Below are 15,836 nucleotides of genomic sequence, written 5' to 3'. Positions count from 1 at the left end.
GAATATAAAGAAATGTGAGTCATACCTTTTCTTGTGGCTGCTTCAGCCTAAAAAGATGGGGAGCTTACAGCTCAATTAATAAAGGATCCACAGTAACCCGTTTTTCACTCACATGCTAAAACTACACAGAAACTTTCGTTGTGTATTCTGTAACAGTTCTACAATCCCTTAACCTGAACTCTTTGGGGCAGATGTATTTGAAATTCAGAGCTTTTTGCACTTTATAATCATATATATATATATATATATATATATATATATACATACATATATACCCTTTGTCACATAACACCCTCAGCAAAGCCTATGGCAACTGACACGTCAATATTTCTGCAGGAAGACAATTTAGTTACACTAAGTGGAAAACAAAGGCATCGATTTTGGTAGTGTTTTACATTCAATTTGCTCAACAAAAAACTTTTTGGAGTTTTGGGATAAGAGGTTGTGAACCAGTTTTCTGCCTTTGCATTCTTCATACCGTGATAGAAATAAGTTAAACCAAAGGATGATTATAACAGAACTTCAGTCTAATACAGTTTCTCTCCTTTTAATACTATTTATGGTAAATACAGACATATAACTTATTTCGTTTGCAATTTCATTACAACTTCATGTACAAAGTAAGCAAAAAGGCACACAAGAAATTCATCTTAACAGAAACTTTGAGGAAAAAAAAATTCAAAAACCCCCAGCCCTAATGAGCAAGATATATTTCAAAGACAAAGTTAAAACTCTAGAATCATATTGAACTTAAGCACTACAATGAGGGGATACATGAACACTCCAATTTATTATAAAACTTAAGGGGAAAGACATTTTAAATAAGGGAAATCTGTTCATATTCCAGAGTATCTTCTTTAAATTAATAAAATTCAGATCCCAAACAATTAGGAATCAGAAAATGTGTTTCTTACCTTTTGTTTCCAGAAGGATGTGGGCTGAACAGCAAGGTGGGTTACTCAATCTGACGTTATGAAAAATAATTGCTTCTTAGAGACTTAAGTTTTTCCTTGGTTAGAAAATAAACTAATTATAGGCTCCCTACAATATCTAAGGGGACATAAATAGGGAGAAAAGGGGAAAATCCAAGACAGCTTTTAGTTCCAAAAGGGTGTGACTTTCTTCTAATAGCTGCTAATACAGGTAGAGGTTTAAGGTCTATTTTCTAAGACTGAAAAACAAAGTTTGCATCTCCCCTTAACAGCATTTAGCTGTCTTACTGAACTGGAAAATCTGCACCCCTCTACCTTTCATACACAGTTAAGTCCTCTCTAATCTTAAACAGCCTATACATCAGGGAAGTAATACTTTCTATCTCATTTCAATCTGCGGTTGGAACTAAAACTTTTAGTAGAGCACTTCCTTCAACTTAGCTTTAACGCACTAAACTTTGACTGAAGGCAATTTTCATTTTGGTCCTATTTGCAAAAGAGTCAATGAACACAAATGAACTCTGGCTTGCTCTAAGTCTAGCTCACATTAATCTTTCCAAAATTAAATGTCATGAAAAAATACCAACGTATATTCTACAGATGAAACAGAACTTGCTTTACATATTAAGTCTGCTCTGTAACAGTTTTTCTGAATTCTTACTTAACTAGTTACTCCCTTAATGAAACTATAGCAAGTGTTTTACTTACTTAAAATTGAGTTCTAATCTTGGACTTACTATCCCTTCTCTTCTTGACATTCCACAAGGTTCATTTAAATGTATTGGTTGGGTGACCTTATGCAAATCTTTGGGCCCATTTTCTCCACTACCAAGATTATTTCTAGTGGTTCCTAGGTTTGAAATTACATCACCTGAATAGCAGTCTGCTTCCAATTATAATTTACACCCAAGGGAAATGTTACGACTTAGCTATCTTTGGGGTGCAGAAAGAGTGGTTTGCTGGTTGTGACTAGCTATCAGGAAATTAGAAGAAAAAGATTGGAATTCTAAGTAAAAATGCCTCCCCCACTGCCAAGTTGAAAATTTAGCATCAAGTAAAGAGGCTATCAAGGGGCTGTCAGTAAAGATACAAAAATTAGTAGACTACAAGGTGTAATCACTGCTTTTGGTATGTCTGGATACAGAATAACTTTATGCTTGAGAAGACTTCCAAGGCAAAATTCTAAATGCCCAGCTTTTTATTAGCAATGATTCAAATAAGCAGTTAATCTTCTAGTCTGCTACTCACATTTCAAACAGAAAATGTGATTTCTGGTAGAAATTCTAATCTGTGCTGAATTTAATACTTACCAATTTTTCAGATGAGTTTAATCTCATTGAGAAACTCAAAGGCTAACACCAACATTAATTTACTAGTCCTCACCAGATTTTGCACAAAACCCTACGCTGTCTAGATGATAACCAAAAATAAACATCTATAAACTTGTAATCATTTTTAAATCAAAGCTCTGAAGCTTATCCTTCAGAGACTAGATCACCCAAGTCATTACATACACAATTGCCTTATTCTCACTTTTTCTTATTTTCCCCTCAAGACTTTTACAACAATTAACAGTAAGAGATGGCTAATATCATTTATTTGAAAATTCCTTTCAAGAATCTTTAATTTACTAACACATAAGCACAAGAATCAGAATCTTACCAATTTAAAGTATTAGCTGAGACTAGTCAACCAGTAAAAAATCTTACAAGAGGAAAAAGGACAACCATGCATAGTTTTTTAAAAAATGTTTATTTTTTTCAAAGAAAAATGGCAATAGCCAATTGGAAACCTACTTATTCTTCAACTCCAATTTTGTTTTCTTTAAATTTAGAAGTGACTTACTGATTTACTATTTTAAACAAACCCCCCCTTTCCCCTTTAAATGTTTACCATCTACTCGTGCTGAATCCTTCCAAGGAGATTGCTCCAGCGTATATCTCCAGGTCCTCGCTTTGCTCCTTTTACCAAAAAATGCAAAACACAATTCCATCGTGCATCTTAAGGGCTCCAATCGTCAAAAATAGGAAAAAAAAAAATCTTTGGAATAGCCAATTAAGTTGAATAAAAAAAAAAAAAATCCACACGAATGCGGTTTGGTTGGGGCAGGAATCCACTCCTATGTTCCTGGTAATCTGATCCCGCTCCATGAATCCTTGTTATTCATCCTCCCTATCCTATCCACATTATGATTTGAATCCAATGATCCAGCTCCAAGGATTGGGATCCAGTGAGCCCTCTCCAATCCAAACCTTTATAACCAGCAAAACCAAAAAAGAGGAGGCAAAATGTTAGATACTGTAATCAAAAAAGGTTTCTGGGGAATGATGAGTTATGTCTGTCATCAGTTTAACAGATGTACATCAATAACTATCAAATTCCCCAAAACAAGTTTCTGAATGGTGTTCAGATAAATTTTAGAAACTTAATCATCATAGAGACTAATTGGAAGAAGCATTTTATATTTACAGTTCAACTGATAATGCCAACACTTGTTACTGTACAGCGTATTACAGGTTTTGTGGTTGCAAAAAGTTATGTAGTTGAAAAGTTTACTGGTATTGCTACCCACCTAAGTCTAAACTAAATCTAATGCTCCCATCTGTAATTTAATTGGTAAATTAAAGTGTTTTAAACATGAGTCAATTATGAATATTAGTTTAAAGGGGAAGGTGAGACTTAAAAGTATTCCCAACTATATTATCTACACCAATACGTTGGAATTCTATATTTTGCTTTCATTTTGTCTTAAAAAAAAATGAAGTAGCAACGCTATATCAGTCACACAGAGGACATGCAGATTTAGCAGTATTGATATTATACTCTATCTGGTTGGAATTAAAGACACCCTGTACCCACACGTACACCAACAGCAGGTCACACATTAACAGTTGTAACTAAGCATTGTGACAAATTAGCCAGTTCTTCCCACATTAGTCCCTATTAAAACAAAAAAGGGAAGGGAGCAAAATAAATTGTTACAAAATGGGCAAAGTAATTTTGCCACAATTGCCAAGGTTTAAAGAGCAAAGCAATTGCAGCTAAAGGTAACTGCATAAGATGTTTGCAAGTGTTTTAAGGTAGGTGTATATAATCATTTTAAACCCTTGCCTTTTAGTATAAGGTCAATACTGCCAATTTCATCTGTGACAATAGCACTTGGAGTCATACCATTGCCTCCATTATTGATCTGATCCTCCTCAATCCTCCTTTTGACAATCCTAAAATGATTGAAATGTGCTCCACAATCCTTAATCCAAAGCATTCTTAATCCATCTCTTCAGATATGTCTACAGAAAGACACATGAAAAGCAAGATAAACATAAGAACTTCCCCAGGTAAGATAACCACAAACACCCCCAACATCCCAGTTCACACAAACCAGAGCAGAACAGACATTTACACAGTATCACAGTCTGAAGAGCATGGAGAGTTAACTAAATTTAAACAATCCTGTCTATGACATCACTTAAAATACAATTTATCAGACATGAGGGGAATGTAGATGTTAGGAGCAAGGGGATATTACACAAGAATGCAATTCAACACTTTAGCCCATTCTGAACAAAACAGTTTGAATTAAAAAATGAAAAGATTGTACTGAATAAAGGAAAACTGTATACAACATGGGTTCTACAAAAAGTGTCACCAATCATCTTTATGTACGAGAGCGAGATCTGCTATGACGGGGAGAATAGCGTGGTGATCCTCTGCTTCTCCTTGGGGAATAACTGCGACTCCTGCTGTTGCTTCTGCTACGGCTTCTGCTACGACTACGGCTTCGAGATCGAGATCTTCCATAACTTGGACTTCTGGGCCCATCAACTTTAACCCGGATGTAGGCAGTTTCTCCCTATTGAATAGACAGAACTTTCGATTGAAAGATCTAAGCTTTCACCTGTCTTCAGGCATGCTGAATGAATACAATGTAACTTAAACCAGAGGCACTTTACTGGGTTTATCTGGACACCCTTGCCTGAATCTTACCTTCAAATTCCAATGTTAAGACCACTGTATCCAATTCTGGCCAAAGAAAAGAATAAGTGTATAACCTACCTCATGAGATCTAAACTTAGTGTTATCCAGTTTTCGAACTGCATAGGTCATATCTTCTTTCCGTACAAACTCCACGACACCAGTGCCATCTCGGTAAACATCAGCATAACATACATCACCTGCTTCACGCATGTGATCCTTCAAATCCTGCCAGCTTCCACTTGGAGGCAGTCCTGAAAAAGTTATTTTTTTTTTCAATACCAATTATCCTATATTCCACATTAAACTTAACTTTAAGTAACATTACAACAAAGATTACTTTTAAATGAACGACAAACCTTAACATCCTAGGTTAAAGAGTTGTTAAGATTCTGGAAATTAAGAGCCCAAAATTATTTACAAAGTAAGATCTTCATATTCTAGGTACTGCAGTCTAATTTGGCAAATCTCAAATACAGTAATCCTTGTTTACTAAGTTCACCCATGAGACTCAAGTAATTTAAGACGTGGCATGAAAACCTGCATTTGTCAAACTAGTCATGCAAGGAAAACTTTCAAGTGGTTTCCGTCCCCTTTCATCAACCCGCACGGAACGGTCAACTCACCAGAGACAACCACTCTGTTTTCAGAACGCCTGGATGGGGGGCCATAGCGGCCTCGGGGAGCCCCGCCACCTCCACCCCCGCCGCCGCCTCGGCCGGTACCGCGGCCGCTTCGAGGAAACTCCACCCGCAGACGGTATCCATCGTAATCATAGCCGTCGCGACCATACACCGCGTCTTCCGCATCCCTGCGTGATCATGGAAAGCAAAGGGGTAAGAAAAAGGGCCGGGAGGGGCGGCTAAGTCGGTCTGGGAGCTAGCTGCCCCCCGCACATGCGCACCGGGGGTGGAAGAGCCCACATGCGCTGCAATAATAGGAATGGCCCCTCCCCCACCCAGAAGCACGCCAGGCTCCCGACCACTACAGCAGCCCTCAGCGCCTCAGTTTCCCGCTCCGAGCCTGCGAGTCGGCTCTGGAGACGTCCGGGGGCCCAGCCATCAGAGAAGCCTCACCGACTCGGCTCCTCACTCCACTCCTGCATGAGCGGTTCGTCTTGCTCCCAACCGTACAGCCCACGTCCCCATTCTCTATGTGAAGGCCTTAGCGCCTTCCCCAACTACTCCAACCTATTTCCTCAAGGCCACAAGACCCTGGCCGCCTCACCGCGGGTCCTCGAACTCAACGAAGGCGAAGGGCGGCCCTCCGCGGCGGTTCTTCAGATCGATGTCGCGGATAGCACCGTATTTGTAGAACACGTCCTCAATGTCCTTGGTTCGGATGTCTGGAGGTAAGTTCCCCACGTAGATGCGGCAATCGTTGTTCCCTGCCGGCCCACGAATCACACCACCTCCCGACATGGCGGCGACGAAAAGCGCGGACTCAAGAACAGGCCTTCCCACCAAACCTAGCGAGCAGCAGAGCGAGCCCGCAGCGACACCACGTCTCTCGCGGCCTCTCCAAAATGGCGCCTTTATCAGCTCGGCGCACGGATATGGGGGGGAGGGAGGAAGAGAAGCGGGAGGAAGCAGCTATTCGATCTCACTACGCACGCGCAAGAGCGTAACGGGTGCTGCGAAAGGGACGCTGGCGCACGCGCGACGTCACCCTCCGCGCGAAGGGAAAAAAAGTTCCCGCGTTTCCGATTTGCCGAGAGATTTGCGAATGGAGTGACCCGCTGAGTGGGAAAGATTAAATACAGAGCCCTGGTAAAGGGGGTTATTAATCTCTGTCGAGTCCTAAAGAATAATCATTTTAACCAGGAATGGGTCTTTTAAAGCAACGGTGCCCTGGAAGGATTTGGTGAAACCTAGCCTAGAGCTTTGTCCCACCATGCTCTGCGGTGTTAACGGCCTTTGGCGGGAAAGACTCCCGGGGGCGGAGTCAAAGGGGGAGGGACCGGGCGGTTGCTCCGGAAACGGGGGCAGCCTTGGACGTTTCCGGGTGCAGCCCTGGAGAGTGCGCCTAGATTGGGAGTTGAGTTGGTGATTTAACGCAGAGCCAAGCCGTGACTTTGTCTTTCCTACCCGTCTCCTGCGAACCGATGGTGCGCTGCTCAGACAAGTGTCTAATGTAGGGGAACCCAGCTTAGATTCCTTAGTAAATATTCTACGCTAAGTACCGTTCCATCTTCGTTTCAGAACCGAGTTTTGTATATAGCTCAGTTCAACGCTCCTTGTGCTAGCGGCGGTGATTCGTGCTGACCAGCCGCTGGTGGTACCTGCCAACCAGGGCCCAGACCTCTGCTTCTCTCTTTAATCGCTCATCGCTAGGCCTAACGCAGCGGAAAGGTCCAGCGAAGGTTGCAGAATAAATTGTCCCTGTTATTTCTCCAACGCCTTTCAAAGAACGAGAAAAAGCGTGCCTGCCTCAGTGTATTGCACAATCCTGAAGTTCCTTCCTTTTTTTTGAAGTCATTACCAGGCCTCTCAAGTAATGTGAATGAACACAATGAATGTGTGAGGACTGCTGTGACCACTGGAGACCACAGTTACTGCTCAGGACTGGTCCAGGGAGATAAGAACTTTTTACATTTTTTCCACATCTGAAATCTGGACTTTTATATAAAATGCTGGGATTTCTAAATATTAGTGATGAATTAAAATAAAAAAAAAAACAAACCCTGCAGTCATAAATATGCTGAAAGAGATCTGCACCCTAAGTGTAAGGTTGATTTTCTTCATATTATGTATTTATTTGCAACAGCCTCTCTCCCCAGGGGTGTGAGGCAGTTTACAGAGATACCATAAAACATTACTAAAACTGGACGGAGAAATCATGGGGAAAATAAGGGAGGAGGATTAAAATGAAGTTATTGATAAGGTTAGTACACAAAATGCCTACAGTAAGAATCTGGTGAGTTCCTAGCGATGGACTGCAGATTTGTCTCTGGCCGTCCCGGAAGTCACAGTAAAGAAGGGAACACAATATGTTTAAAATGCAAAGTGCCTTTGAAATTAAAAAAAAAGATTGTTTAGGAGAAGAGCATTTTTTCAGTTCTTAAAGTTAATTGAATGTATTTTACAAATGTTTCTCAGTAATCCCAAAATACAAATTTAATTTGCTCCTCAACAGGTCCATAGAGAATCTTTGGTAGGCCTTGAAATCTCTGTGGTGGTTTCCAAAATTATGTGTATATATGTATGTACTTTTTTGTCTGTTCTTTAGATCATCCTTCAATGACATATTTTTAAACTGAGCTTTCAGTTTAAGAAGAGAAGGGCCCTGGGACTTTCCTGGTGGTCCAGTGGTTAGGACTCCTTGCTTCCACTGCAGGGGGCATGGGTTCCATCCCTGGTCAGGGAATCCCACATGCCACGGGGCAGCCAAAAAAAAAAAAAAGAGAGACAGAGAGAAGACCCTGATAATTTCTAAAATGAGAAGCTGCCCAAAAGAAACACTATTTCAACAGATTTATTCATTTTCTAAGACTATCCTACTTGGTTAGCAGCAGAAGAGATGAGAATTTTTAAAAAATTGTAGGCGTATCATGTATTGGTTCTTACATTCAATATTTATTTACTGAGCACATTTTCTTTCTAACTTTATCCATCAATTTACGATTATTCAGGTTCATCTTCTGTTGATTAATGTTAAGTCAATAATAACTGAAGTGATTTAAACATAGGTGCTTTTAATTTCAAGGCATTTTCATTCCAGAAAAATAAGAAAACCATGAATTTGCTTTGATTTATTCTTGTCCAATTTAATGCAGTCATTTCTGAGTTTGTTCAGTTCGTAGGAATACAAGGCAAAATTTAATATAGAGTGAATAGGACATTCATGTTTCTCTGTCAGCCTATTTTATTGTATATGAGTGTAACCAAATGATAGGTTCTGGGGTCTATGACAAGGTCAGGGTGTAGCAGGAAAAGTCTGGATGGCCGTTTACCAAGGTCTCCTAGGATGACATTATCTTGGAGATTATTACATTTAAGGGTGTGATCTTATACTATCAGTGTCCCACAGAGTTTATTGGCATGTTTTAGTCCACAAGAGTGAAAAAACAAGAAAGCACATAAACCAAACCATTTGTTCATTTGTTAGGCAGTGAAGCAGATTTATTTTTAATAACTGGGATGTTCAAATTGTACACACCAAAAAAACTTTTTGTTAGCTGTGGAAAGTAAATCAGGCAGTTTGTTAGTAAATGAGGAATCAAAACAAAATGAGGTGAATCATTTTGAGACATGTCTCGTTCAGATCCTGGTGAGACCTGGAAAATGATCCCTGCCCACAACAGAGTGTACCTCTTTGAAGACAGGAAACTTCATACCCTCTGGATTTTGTATCTCTGTTCGCTGAATAGTGCTGACTGAGTAAAGGTTGGCAATTCTCTTTCTGTAGGCTAATCTTCATGCAGACTTTCTCTAAACAGTGTACTAGACCGTTGATTAGATCTTTGCTGACCAGATTACAGCCACTTCCTTTTGCCTCCTGAGATTATATCCTCGTCTTAGGGGTTTAGCGTGTTTCTAAACTCCTCAGTTAACACGTTCACAGACAGTTTTATGGATTGCTCTCATAACCAGCTAATTTATTAAGTATGGATTTTACCAGTTTGTCTCAGAAGCTGCCTAATTTTCAACACTGTTGCTGTATATGTAAAGTTACTTCCTCAAAAAGAAACTTTTTAAATGGTTTTGATCCAATCCAGTAAGTATAAACTAGTGTCAACACTATACTGTACCCTGAAAATAATTATTTGGGGAAAAAAAGGAAAAGAAATTCAAAGAGTTAGTTACCATAAGCGTTGAAATCACAAGACTCACTTTATTTCAGTGTTTTTCCTAGCACTTAAAACTCTATGCCTGCGGTGATAGTTATACAACTCTGTAAATATACCCAAAATCATTGAACTGTACAAGTAAAGCAAGCGAATTGTATGGTATGTAAATTATAAATCAATAAAAAAATTTTTTAAGTGACTAGGGAAAAGATATCTCCACAATCAGCAAAATCACTCTTCAGTACCATTCCCCTAAAGGCTTTTTTTAAGACTTGGAGGTATTCTAGAGTAATTTGCACTGAAATAAGGCTTCCCTAATCCAGAAATTCTGTTTTCAGTATTTGTGTGTCAATCCCTACTGTCATTTATGGGGATAACTGTTAGTTTTACTAGGTAAAGAGACATAAAGATTAGGAATACTTAATTTGGCTGTGAATAGCAGTCACCTCCAGAAAGAGTTCACTTGCGTAATTCTCTATTCCCTTGTTCCACTTATTTTAGTGATTAATATTCTTTGAAAAGGGAAGAAATATTAGTAGTGTATCTTTTTGTTTCATTTATTTTTGTCTCATCTTCCCTAGTAAACTATGTTGAGGACAGATTGCTGCTGTAACTCCCTTTATTATCAGTAAATTTTCTGTTAAAATAAATATTGACTATTCACTGACTGCTCTTTGAAAAACATGGGACTTTAGATGAGCAGGATGTTGTTTCTATGGAAACTGTATCATGTTTCTGTCAGTGGATAGACACAATGGGTACCAGGATTGTTTTTCATTTCACAGTGTAATAATGATAGCCACTTTTCAAGCCCAAAGAAATCATCTAATAATATAGTCTTGGTAATCTTATTTTAGGACTGGCCTCCCTCATTCTTTGATTCTTCTTGTTTTGTTTTTGTTTAATTCTGCGCATCTTTATTGTCCCATTATGGATAACAATAGTATATGATTTTCCTGGAAAACAGCTCTTAAAATGATCTATTACAAAGAGATATATTTTCACCATGTCTCCTTCTTCCTATTAATATTATTATTCCCTCTCTCCTTCTTCCTGCCTAAGTTTTTTCTCTTAAAAATTAAAACTCCACATCATCATATTGTACATTTCTTAATTGGAATAAATGGCTGTTTAAAGAATTATAATAAAAATATGGCAGATATGCTTTAATAAAAATGCTACCTTTTGGGGGCAGTTTTATAGTGCGAGTCCTACATAAGTGTTATCTGTTAGTAGTAGTAATGATGGTATTATGTGTTAATACTGCTGTCAAGTATGTTAGAAATAATTTCAATAAAAAAATTTTTATTTGAAGTTTTGAGAGTGTGACTTTTTTTTTCCCTTTATTGTTTTAAAAGTTAGATTAGCTGAAAACTCTCAGAATTGCTTTTCTAAATTTGCTTGCAGAGTTGGGTAGTTGCAACATAGACTACATGGCCCACAAGCCTAAAATATATGGCTCTTTGCGGAAAAAGGTTGCCAACCTCTGGCCAAGAGGGAGAAACCTGCTTTTGTAATTTTTGCTTAAACCTGATTTAAAAATTCAGTTTTGTCACGTTCTCTCTCTAGGTGTTTTTGTTGGGTAATATATTGTTAATGGTTGTAAACATAAGTAATAGACTTTTTCAAGTGATATGTTGCTTACACATGCTTCAGCAGCCATTACTACAGTTTAATGTGAAGGTAACCTGCAAGCCTGCTGCTCTGCTCTGGCTGGCTGCATTTTTTTTTTTTTTGGTAGTCTCGCTGACTCGAAGTTGCTTGTCGTAAGCGTGCAGATTTCTGTAATCGTTCTTTTATTTACTATTTGTTATTAATTAATTAATTAATTAATTTAGGCTGTGCCAGGTCTTAATTGTGGCATGCATGCAGGATCTAGTTCCCCAACTAGGGATGGAACCCGGGCCCCCTGCACTGGCAGTGTGGAGTCTTACCACTGGACCACCAGGGAAGTCCCCTCTGTAATAATTCTTGCATTGAAGTAATGTTGCATGCAAAGAATCCATATAGGTTTTGTTCTAAGTAAGTATCTATTAATGTTCATTCATTATGGAATTTGTAGATGAAATTTCCAAAATTTGAAGATTGTGTTCCATAGTTCTGGGAGCCCAGCAGCTTTCAGGCCGATGCTAGTACCGCACTCTGGCCCCAGAGAATTACTAGATGTGGATACCCGGGTAGTCTACAATCTACACCCATGCCCATGGAGTCCTTCCTTGTCTGACTCCCACCTGCCTCCATGTGGTGAGGAGCTCACCAGCTACAGTTCCTTCCAAGTTAATTTCTACTCTTCGTAGAATCCAGACTCCAGAGAAGGGAAAGTTCTTTCCCTTGATTCAGAGTCTCCATTTGCTGTCTTGGGATCTATCTTTATATAAGACGATTGAGAATGAGAATGTTTACTTTTAAAGGAATTTCCTCTCTTTTTGCAGGAATGTAACCTTTCCCTCTGCCTTCAACAGAACAATTTCATCAGGTCCTTATGGGCCAACATTGATACATTTTCCAAAATCTGGATTGTTCACAATTAATACCACAGGTAGGACCTTCTCACTGCATTGTCAAGGTTGAACCTCATCAGCCAAACATGATGCAGTACATTTTTCTTTTTCCAGTTCCAGTTCTCCTGGTAAGTGATGAAAAACAAGTTTGAGTATCCTTTATGTGGTCTTCTGGATCTCAGTTTCTGATATAGTGCAAGCCACAGCTTAAATAAGAACATACACATCCCCATAAAAAGATATCTACATCCATATAGAGATAAGTATTTCTATCTATACACTCCTAGTTCCCCATAATAATTTTGCAGTGGTGTAGCATGTGTTTGCCAAAAACAATGATTTAATGCCCAAGTATTGGGTTGGCCAAAAAGTTCGTTCGAGGTTTTCTGTAACATCGTACGGAAAAACCTGAACGACCTTTTTTGGCCAACCCAATAATATATTCAACTTCTCAGTCTAAAATATCTGCAGTCAGAAAAGAGCTTTCTTTGTAATTTTTCCCAAGGTAAGTGGGTGTTATTTTAAATTTGTGCAACTGGAGAGCCCCATTAAGTAGGCTTCCTAACACAAAAGAAACAGTCTAAAGGATTATTCATATCTTCCACCTTTATAGATACAGTAACTGCTTATCACCTTAAAATGTGCTTTCCTAGCTTCAACTAAATCCAGGCTTTATAGACATTTCTATAAATTATTGGCATTTCTGTTAATGTTTTATCAAGTCACAATTCTAGAACCTTTCTTATAAATTCTTAGTTTGCAAGTATACATATGAATATTTGGGGCTCTAGTTACAGTTCCCATCTGACAGTGTATTCTTTTGTTTGTTTGTGGGCTTAGTAGCCCCTCAGAGTGTGGGATCTTAGTTCCCCAACCAGGGATTGAACCCACGTCCCCTGCATTGGAAGGCGGATTCTTAACCACTGGACCACCAGCAAAGTTCCCTGACCGCATACTCTTAAAGTTCTCTAATTGCCCTTAGAAGGATATAATTGTCTCTCTGCAGTCAAGGAGACTGTCTCTCCACCTCTGTGACTTTGAAATGCCACCCAAAAATAGCCCCCTTTTGATATGAGCTGTATAAATAGGGCTAGACCAAGCTATTTGCCATCTCCCCGCAGATGACTTATAATTTGGTGTCCCTTCAAACTGATACTCTTTAGTTTCTCAACTATTATTTAAATAGGAGATTTAAATAATTTTCTCAATAAAACAACAACAACAAATCAGAATATATTTCTCTAGATGTTTATGCACCAATTTGTCTGCAACTATTTGAATGCCAAAGCCATGCCCTGACAGACTCAGGGTCTTCCCTGCAGAGCTTCAAGCCCTTTTGAGCCTTTTAAATAAAAGTAAGTAGTAGGACTTCCTAGGTGGCACAGTGGTTAAGAATCTGCCTGCCAATGCAGGGGACACGGGTTCGAGCCCTGCTCTGGGAAGATTCAACATGCCACAGAGCAGCTAAGCCCATGTGCCACGACTATTGAGCCCATGTGCTGCAACTATTGAAGCCCATGCGCCTAGGGCCCGTGCTCCACAACAAGAGAAGCCACTACAATGAGGAGCCTGCGCACCACAATGAAGAGTAGCCCCCACTCGCAGCAACTAGAGAGAGCCCGTGTCCAGCAACAAAGACCCAACACAGCCAATAAATAAATTAATTAATTAAAAAAAATAAATATATAAAAGTACGTACTTGTTTGGGGATGGTATAAAGTAATAGAGGCTCTCACTAAGCATGATTTTCACTGTACCATGTTATTAAAGTGGCTTTCAAAGTTTACACCATTGTTTTTACACCAACCAGCTTCTGTTAGTAATGCTTCAGTAATAAAACAACCCCCCAGATCTCAGGGGCTTAACAAACTAGAGAAGGTTTACTTCTTGCTCATGTTACTTATTGGCAGCCAGGGGTAGGCAGAGGCACTTCTCTGCATACCTTATTCAGGAATCCGGAAATCTGGTGCGGTGGAAAGATATACTTTGAACAAAATGGGTTTTTGTTTAAATCGCCTATCGCCTATACCATTTACTATCTGTGTGATCTTGCATAATACCTTAACATACTTAAGCCTCTGTTTCTTCATCTATAAAATGGGGGGGGGGGATAATAATAATACTCCCAGGGTTGTTGTGAAGGTTAAATGAAATAATGTGGAAATCAACTAGCAGTAGAGTGCTCTGGGCACAGGTTTTCAGTAATTAACACTGGTTTTTATTCAGGCTCTAAACAACTATGGTCTTAGATTTTCAATGTTTTTGGTTCAGATGTTGTTCCACGTTACTCCTCTTTGGAAGAAGGAAGAAGTGAGACTCAAGTGAGTCTGTCTTGGGACTAACTTGATATTGTGGATAGACAGCTTAGTAGAAAAGAAAGTTGGCGGTCTTGCCTAAATTAGATTTTGTTTGTTTTTGTTTTTGAGAGGGGAGATATGGCCTATGCTGGAAAGAAGTTGAGAAATCCTCTCCATGTATCACACAGAGAAACAGAAGTGCTCCTGGCCACGCAGGACACACCCTCTAGTGCTATCCAAATATGTAACTAGAGGAAGTGTGATGTAGCTCTTTTGTCTTTCTGTGTTTGTGAAGCATGTCTCCCTTGTGGAAAAGCTGACCGGATGATTCAAAACTCCCTGATCAATGTAATGCTTTTCTTTGTTTCTCAGGGCTTGTCTTTTTTTCTTTTAACCAACTAGTTGGAAAAACATCTTAGGTTCCCCCTTGCTAATCTGGTGTGCTGGGCAGGAGCCTGTTTTTGGAAAAGTACAGACTTTGGAGTTAAACAGATATGAATTTGAACCCTGACACCTCCACTTACTAGTTGTATTACCTGGGGCGTCTAAGTTCATCTTCTTTTATTCATTGATTCATCTATTTGTGTATTCACTCTCATTCAGAACATTTCTGGAACACCCTCACTGTCCTGTGGGTACAAACATAAAGTCACGTGACACCTGCCCAGGACAGTTTGCCCTCGGTCTACCACAGTAGCCTACAAACTTTCCTGACCATCAATAGAACATTTTTGAGCACAAACCCTTCACATATGTACATTTTAATATATTGCGTACGTGACTTCTATACAATTGTGCACATAATAAGACATTTGATTTTAAAATGTGTAGTAGTGTCTCACATACCCCCTGGGTGCGTACACCCAATTTTAGGGGCTTCTGGCCTAGTGGTCAGCTTGTCTGAGCTTCACTTTCCTCATCGTTAAAACTGTGATGATGAAATCTTTCATGGTATTGTTGCTCACTCATTCTATTAACACATTTCATTGAACGCTCTCCAGTGCTAGATTCTGTCTGAGGGACTAGAGATAGAGTGTTAAATGTCAATTGTATTTTTTACTGTCTAAGGGGAAACTTCCATTGAGGGGGATACTATTATACCTACTTATGTTTTCATTGATATTCAATACAGTTGGCCTTCTGTATCTGCAGGTTCTGTATGTGCACATTCAACCAACAGCAGATTGAAAATATTTGGGAAAAAAAAAATTCCCAGAAAGTTTCAAAAGCAAAACTTGAATGTGTTGTATGCTAGTGACTATTTACATAGCATTTACATTGTATTTACAACTATTTACATACTATTTGCATTGTATTAGGTATTATAAGTGATGGAATAAAA

At 39.1% G+C, this 15,836-nt stretch overlaps 1 protein-coding gene across 3 annotated transcripts; it reads right to left on the bottom strand.

Annotated features, from left to right (window-relative positions):
* Window positions 1-2,663: 2,663 nt before the first annotated feature.
* Window positions 2,664-6,449, bottom strand: SRSF1 (serine and arginine rich splicing factor 1). 3 transcript variants are annotated; one of them, XR_009049999.1, is made up of 5 exons: window positions 6,135-6,449; window positions 5,534-5,718; window positions 4,989-5,161; window positions 4,104-4,222; window positions 2,664-3,184 (listed from the first exon to the last, which is right to left on the bottom strand). XR_009049999.1 is itself a non-coding variant. In XM_057715888.1 (4 exons), exons 1-4 carry the CDS (start codon window positions 6,326-6,328, stop codon window positions 4,184-4,186), a joined length of 591 nt encoding a protein of 196 aa, XP_057571871.1. In that variant the 5' UTR covers window positions 6,329-6,449; the 3' UTR covers window positions 2,664-4,183. The 3 variants fall into 3 exon arrangements, 2 of the variants coding, with proteins under 2 accessions (XP_057571871.1, XP_057571870.1); XM_057715888.1 differs by having other exon boundaries at window positions 2,664-4,222; XM_057715887.1 differs by having other exon boundaries at window positions 2,664-4,785; window positions 6,135-6,448.
* Between the last annotated feature and the right edge of the window lie 9,387 nt (window positions 6,450-15,836).

Source organism: Hippopotamus amphibius, chromosome 17, assembly GCF_030028045.1.
Source record: "Hippopotamus amphibius kiboko isolate mHipAmp2 chromosome 17, mHipAmp2.hap2, whole genome shotgun sequence".
Taxonomy (NCBI): Eukaryota; Metazoa; Chordata; class Mammalia; order Artiodactyla; family Hippopotamidae; genus Hippopotamus; species Hippopotamus amphibius.
Note: the sequence above shows the minus strand (reverse complement) of the source record. Positions and strands in the feature narration are given on the sequence as shown.

What these genes read in the sequence shown, in the direction of transcription:
- SRSF1 (XM_057715887.1), bottom strand. Translation starts at nt 6,328, where the DNA reads ATGTCGGGAGGTGGTGTGATTCGTGGGCCGGCAGGGAACAACGATTGC. An exon ending in GTTGAGTTCGAGGACCCGCG is followed by an intron (nt 5,719 to 6,134) that starts GTGAGGCGGCCA and finishes ATGATCACGCAG; the next exon opens with GGATGCGGAAGACGCGGTGT. An exon ending in AAACAGAGTGGTTGTCTCTG is followed by an intron (nt 5,162 to 5,533) that starts GTGAGTTGACCG and finishes TAACTTTTTCAG; the next exon opens with GACTGCCTCCAAGTGGAAGC.